Raw genomic sequence first — 6934 nt, forward strand, 5'->3', positions numbered from 1 at the left:
ATCTGAAGCCATGTGTTATCTGACATTGGGCTCTGACGCAGGACTTTACCCACCCCATCAAGCAGAGTTGGTCCGCTAGAGAGTATATTTTACCCGAGTGTGGCAAAGCCTGGTAGAGGCTAACCCGAGACCTAGTAGTAGTAGACGCTACAGGGTGTACCTTACTGTACCTATGCCAATATGGGTTTCTCCCCTTATTAGGCTATACCGTCTTAATTCTATGGATAACATCCGCGCACAAATTGATTTTTGCCAATCCTAAAAAATCACATCGATCCTCTGAGTCTCTGGCCTGGCTCTAGGCCTGGGTAGTCCATGCTAGTTAGCCGGTGAGACCTCTTTCTGGAGGATGGCACCCAGGCTACCGAAGCTCCACAACTCAATATCTCAGTACATACGTACAGTGCTGATTCATAAACTTTGCAAAAACTTGTGGTATACGTCGCTATGTAATGACACAAATTCACAAACCATTTAGTTAAGTCATGTGGCCTTCCTCCTAATTTCCATGATGACTCTTCACAGTTTATATATGTTATAGACCCAAAATGTTGGGGTTTCCTTTGTCAATATACTGTGAGAACCATGCTTATACAATATGTGTACGTGTGGTACCTCATCATCAGTATACCAAGCTTGGTGCACCTGATACCATGACCAAGGAAATACGGCAAATGCACTTGCATTGCTCAGATTACATGAGACCATTGATCTGAGATACACAGTAAGGTATGGATTGATATCAGGATAGCAGAACTAACAACTTTTGAACTAACTTTTAGCAGAACTAACATCATCTATTGGTAGATGCAACTATCAAAATTATATATGTAATGGCATGTTCCAGAAAGCCTGTGGGGTGGGTGGGGGTGAAAGAGGTCAAAAATAAACTTTTGTCCCTAGCCTTCTTTCAAACCAGGTTTGCTCAAACCCTCCCTTAATTTAGGGATTGAAATACTGGAAAATTGGAGCTGTGCGGTTATTCCAATGTTACCTGCACCAGTGCTATATGCAGAGAAGAGTGTTTTGGGCCCTGGTTCCTTGTGCTGATTTGCTTAAGTCAAACCCTTCCTAGTTCCATGTTAAGATTAGGGCAAATCCTCCCCTAGTTCCCCGAGCACCGTGATGCGCCTATTAAAGTGCCATTGACAGGAGGATAGAATATTTTCATACTGTTTAATCAGATGTATTAGTTTTCTTCTGTAGCCAAATGCTAATTTATTTTGCCGAGAATATATAACGTTATAACGACCATACTATAGCTGGTTTATAGCTGGTATATACTAGTATTCAAGAACAGAGGCACTCAAAGTGATCGAGAAAGTTTGTAGAAACTTTTAGGTCGTCCTCACCACCCCCCTCCCCCATGCCTCGATATTTCCTGGAAACTTTTGGTAAAATTCCAGGCGAACCTTAACCTCAACTTTCGCATAAAGCATTCAAAAATGGGTAGCATACAATCACACTGAAATACCAAATAGAAATGCCATTAAGAGTAAACATAAACCATCAAACTTCAAGTCAAACACACGTACCTGTGGTGGTGATTTGAGACCGAAGCCGAGCGCGGCGTTGGTTTTGGGTTTCCCAGCATACCCTGGGGCGGTGACCCCGCCTGATGACCCAGCGTATGTCACCATCCATGAGAATCGCTGTGCTATCGTGGAAGGTGTCGGCTGTAGGACCGGCCGAGTCGGCCGCCCCGATATGTATCGATGGAAGGTGGTCCCCTTTCCACGATAGTTATCGTGGAAGGCGATCGAACGGGGTGCCATCATAGGTCGTACCTGACGTTTTGTAGTCTTGTTAAAGACCTTCTGGTGTTTGGGGTTTAGTAGAATCACGTTATGGTCACTGCGCCCCAATGGCGAGGTCACAGTGGGCGGGTGATAGAAACCAGTAAGGTTTGTCATTATGAGGTCAAGAATAGCCTCGGATCTGGTTGGAACATTTACAATTTGTTGAAGACCATTGCCAGAGCACACATCAGACATGTCCATACGGTTAAAATCGCCCATAACCAAGTAACCCGCACTATCATATTGGTTTCTCAATTTGTCTATGGTGTCTAACAAAAATATTTACAAAATGTTTACAAAAATAGAATACGTAACTTGGCTGGGGACGTCGGTAATTTGCTAGCATCGGTCGGTGAGCGGGAAAGACAACATTTTTCGTAGTCCTACTAAAATAAAGTATGTTGTAGCGTTGAAGCAAATTTAACAGTATCAAAAGGATATTTTTGAACAGCAGAAATAGGTAAAGAATTTACCACTCAACCTAAAGATTATAGTCAACAATAAATTACTTCATGATGAAAAAGAATAACCTTGCTGACAGTTGTTTCCAGTCCACCCGGTAAAGCAGGTGCAACTGTATCCACCAGCGTAGTTCTCACAGCGGCCATGTTGACATGGGTTTGTGGTACACTCATTGATGTCTGAGTTTAAATTAAAAAAAAAAATAAACATGTTTGGGTTTACCTACTCAGGTACAGTCCGTATATGTGAAAGAAACTCAGAATCTATTACTTTCCAGCTTTAACCCTCAAACCACCGTATGGGGTCAAAAATGTGTACAAAAATGCATACAAATATGTGCCATTTCGGCGTATCTTGTCGTAAACGAAATTCGTCCTATGTGTTTGTTTGTATAAATATCTTATAATGTCTCATTCGATTTTACTGGGATTTGCGTATGGTTTATTGAGTTATTCTAGAAAGTCAATGCGTGATTCTGTGGGGTCAAACTGACCCCAGCGATTCTGACACGTGTAGGTCTTATGTTACCCTTAAGGCCACAGCAAGTAAATTTTATGGATAACAACCACCACAGACTCCAAATCTAATGCAAGCGGGCGGAAAAAAGGCGGGCCGAAAATAATTCCTACATTTCAGAATTTTTACTCAATCATTGTACAAATGGTTTTGATTCAGTGGGAACATCACATATACACAGCCAACATCACATATCCCTGCATCAGAGTAAGAAACAAAACATTAAATCAGAGCCTTTTCTTGTCTCCTCTCTCCACCTTCCGGCATGGCAGCATACATCTTCGCCCATTTCTGCATGTTGACCACTGTCAGAAGGCAACAATCTTTTTCCAAAATCAGGGGAAACTAAATGCGCGCGCTGATGTCATCCATAAGAATTACTTGCTGTGGCCTAATATATCTTTTAGGTGATATGTTTAATTTGTTGTTGTTTTTTTTAAGACCTCAACATGTTGTGTCAGGAAACCAGCAATATGAAAAAATACCTTGCTGACAATTCTGTCCTGTCCATCCAGGGAAGCAGGTGCATCGGTATCCACCAGGGTAGTTCACACAGTTGCCATGTCCACATGGTCGTGCGACACACTCATTGACGTCTGCGTAAAAACAAACACAAATGTTTTTGTCGGTGTCTGTTTTCAATTAGCTCTCGGGAATAAACTTGCAATGCAGAATTTAAAGAACTCAAAATAGAATTTACTGACAAAGATAAACTTTTGTGCTAAAATCCATAGACGTAAACCAAGCAAATATAAAAAAAATCCATATTACATACAACACGTGATTGTTACTTTATTCAACTTCCTGAAAGGCCTTTTCTGCCAATCTAAAGGAGCAATTACGCTGACTGGTTTTAATTGCTAGTTACTTCCGGTGTATAGAAAACGAGTAAAAATAAGCGATGATAATGACTATTGGTTTATTCAATAATAGTATCATTTTTTTACAAGTGTAAATAAATTACAATGCTCCCGTGGATGTCGGTGGTTGTACGAAAGTTTTGTTGCAGTGTAGCCAAATAAGCGATGACAATTACTATCAGTTAAATCAATTCTAACATTTTTTTTACAAATGTATATCGACTATAATGCACCGGCGGTCGTAAGTGTTTGTCAAAAAATCTGTTGCAGTGTAACGTCATGAACAGTACCTTTAAACAGTGTCGATGAGAAATGAGGTAGGGTAGACGTCGGAAAGGCTGATCTGTTGTCCTTGTAAAATGTTGTCCACCATGACGGAGAAGCTGATACCTTCACTATGTCATCAACATCTGGCTTCCCTTCGTTATCCTAAAATTGCAAATACCTATTAAAAAGCATCACAGAAAGACAGCTTTACCTACGGAAATCATCAAAATAAGAAGAAAGCAGTTCTGCCAATCGTTGTCTACTCAATTGGATAAAAAAATCTTGATCAGAATAAGGGACTGTGTGTCCTCACCTTCCCTTTAGATATAAGGAGTGAAGCCAGGACTGCAGCTGTGACAACTGACGCTATCACAAGCAGGCCGCAACCCAGTGCAACCCAGCAGACCTTACTGGATGTCATCATCCTCAACATTTCGATCGCGCGGTCTAGAAGCAAATAATGGTAATAAATTCAGGGCCCTCGAAAAAATATGTCTATTTTTAACAGTTTCAGTTCAACACTAATGAATTTTTTTTATTCATCTATTTTTCAACCGAAGCGATTTATTCATCCAAATCGATTTTAAAAAAAATGTCGACGGCAATCTTATTTTTGAACGTTTCAGAATTAAATGTGTTTTATTAGAGTCACCTGAATAACATTTTCATTATATAAGTATACGTTAAATTAGTATAAAATTTCTTTTAGAAATAAAACCAGGTTCATTGTGCAATTCCATGCAATTGAATTGCAAATATTGGCATGCAGAGCAAGAACCAATAGGCATGCAGCTTTCCTCTAATCTTCTTGCTGATTGGTTGTTGAAATTTGATTAACTCCATGAACAGCTGCATACCATATTAAAAGTAGGTACTGTATTATAGTGTTTTGGTAGGAATGTCAAACTTTCCTGCTCAAGCATTAGAATGTGGGGCATAAACGCTTTTTTATCTTAAAAGCTTGCATCATGCAAATAAAAAAAAGTAATCACTAATGTAGTGGATAGCTATTCAACTGCTGTATTCGTAGCAGTGTTCGAAATACCCGTCTGCAGTCTGCAATTTGCAGATAGATTTTCAAGATTGCAGAAGAAAAAATCTTACAATCTGCAATTTTGCAGAAGGAAAAAATAGGCTCCGGATTCAATAGTTTTCAATTAGCAAAGCAGTGGCGCTGTGAATAGATCGAAAACCTGCGCCGCACGAACCTGCCGGCGTTTTCCAGCAGACTGTAATGTTCCCATATAAGGGAATTTGGGGTCAAAGTTGAACGATTTCGACAAGGCGACGAAAGGCGACGATAACCAAATATGGGCACTCGCCATTTTCAGATGTTAGATTTCGTCTCCCGGGAGGACCCGACAACTGCCTCGGCAATTTTCGGCAGTTTTCGCTGAGCATTTCCCAGCAGGCAACACGGCAAAGGAAACATGGCTCCTCCGAAAAACCACACTCGCCTCGGCGTTAATTTGCCGAAATGTCGATGTTTTTCCTTGGTATTTTGCACGATTCAAGCAAAGAAAACAAGTTGATCACATGAACAAAAGACAAATACAGCACTGGGAACCTAATGGTCCGTTTTGTTGGGCGGTAATTTCTCATTTCGTGTGCAAATTTACGTGCATCACATTGTGACCATATGGTGTAAAATCAGTGATTTTCGGCTCGATCCGAACCAAGCACGGCCCGTAGACTTGTCCTTTATGATTTCTAGATGACTATCGGTACCAAAATACGGGAAAATATTGTTGCAAAATGAGAGAGACGGAGACTAAGGTAAACTTCTTTTATTTGAAGGCTGGATTTTCATTTTCCTGGCAGGCTTCTTTGTATGTAGTGATCATCAGTTATTCAGTAACAACAAATATGGATTTTTGTTCCGGTCAAAAAACCGGTCCACCGACGTTTCGGTTTTTTTGGACCGGACCGATAAAATTTTACGGTCCGAACATATTTAAAAGAGTGATATTTTGAAGAATTTCAGTAATGCTACAGATTTACAAAGCTATACCGTTATATATAATTATATGATGTAAAAATAGGCATTATTGGTTTCAGAAGGTTGTAATATGGGGGCTTGTGTATTTGCAGAAAGTATTTCCAAATTGCAGGACGAAATTTTGACTCTTCTGCAATATTGCAGAGCACTGAAAAAAAGTATTTCGACCACTGGATATCTGTATAGATTCATACTGTGATAATATTCATGCTTACATGTACATGTACATGCAAGGGAAGAGCAATGTTTTGTTTAAAGTTCAAACTTTTGATCCAACACAAACAAATTATCTCACCTAGAGCTTTCAACCAGTCACTCCTGTCTTCCTCAGTAGACTGACCCAGGGAAACTTGTCATGTGGCTTCTTCGAAGTGTGGGTCAAAGGTATCTGGTAGAGGATGTTATCCCCCCTCCCTTCTCTCTCAAGGTTGAGTGACCAAAGAAGCCACCTGACAAGTGTGACTGCTGGAAAGCTCTAGGTGAAAGAATTTCTTTGTGTTGGATCAAAAGTTTCAACTTTAAACATGTAACAACCAACACAGATGAATTTTCACGATAGTGTAAGAGCAGTGTTTGTTAATAAAGGCACAACCGACAGACAGGCTGAACTACACCTGATCACTATGATCTGAGACAAGTTTGTTGCATAAATACAACTGATTGCCTGACACCGTGTGAAGTCAGTTGTTGACTGAGCCTGATGTTGGTTTGTTTCTGCTCAGGGGATGACTTTTCCATCATCCAGCAGGAGATCATCATGATGAAGGAGTGTAAACACCTGAACATCGTGGCCTACTTTGGCAGCTATCTCAGGTGAGCTTTCTTACAGGTGTAAGGCCCTCATTGTAGGTGAGTCATCTTCACCACAGGTGATATGTAACAGGTGACACTTCCCTACAGGTGAGAACCGTCCTGTTTCCTATGACCTCCAGTTATCCCTGTACTTGAACTTGAGGGAATGTAGGTTACATAAGCAGTCTGTCTCCAGTACATATAGTCGGCTAACAATGGGTTGTCAGTTACTTGCTCAA

General features: G+C 40.5%; 1 protein-coding gene across 1 annotated transcript in view; it reads right to left on the reverse strand.

The window, feature by feature from the left end:
* Positions 1-4337, reverse strand: part of LOC109466331 (fibropellin-1-like) — an 8549-nt gene extending 4212 nt beyond the window's left edge. The window contains exons 1-4 of the mRNA XM_019764048.1: positions 4218-4337; positions 3928-4066; positions 3263-3373; positions 2330-2440 (exon numbers count right to left, since the gene is read on the reverse strand). Coding sequence (XP_019619607.1) covers positions 2330-2440; positions 3263-3373; positions 3928-4066; positions 4218-4337 — 481 coding nt within the window. The remainder of the gene's footprint in view (positions 1-2329; positions 2441-3262; positions 3374-3927; positions 4067-4217) is intronic.
* Positions 4338-6934: the final 2597 nt, after the last annotated feature.

This window comes from Branchiostoma belcheri, unplaced genomic scaffold (genome assembly GCF_001625305.1).
Source record: "Branchiostoma belcheri isolate BF01 breed outbred unplaced genomic scaffold, Haploidv18h27 scaffold163, whole genome shotgun sequence".
Taxonomy (NCBI): Eukaryota; Metazoa; Chordata; class Leptocardii; order Amphioxiformes; family Branchiostomatidae; genus Branchiostoma; species Branchiostoma belcheri.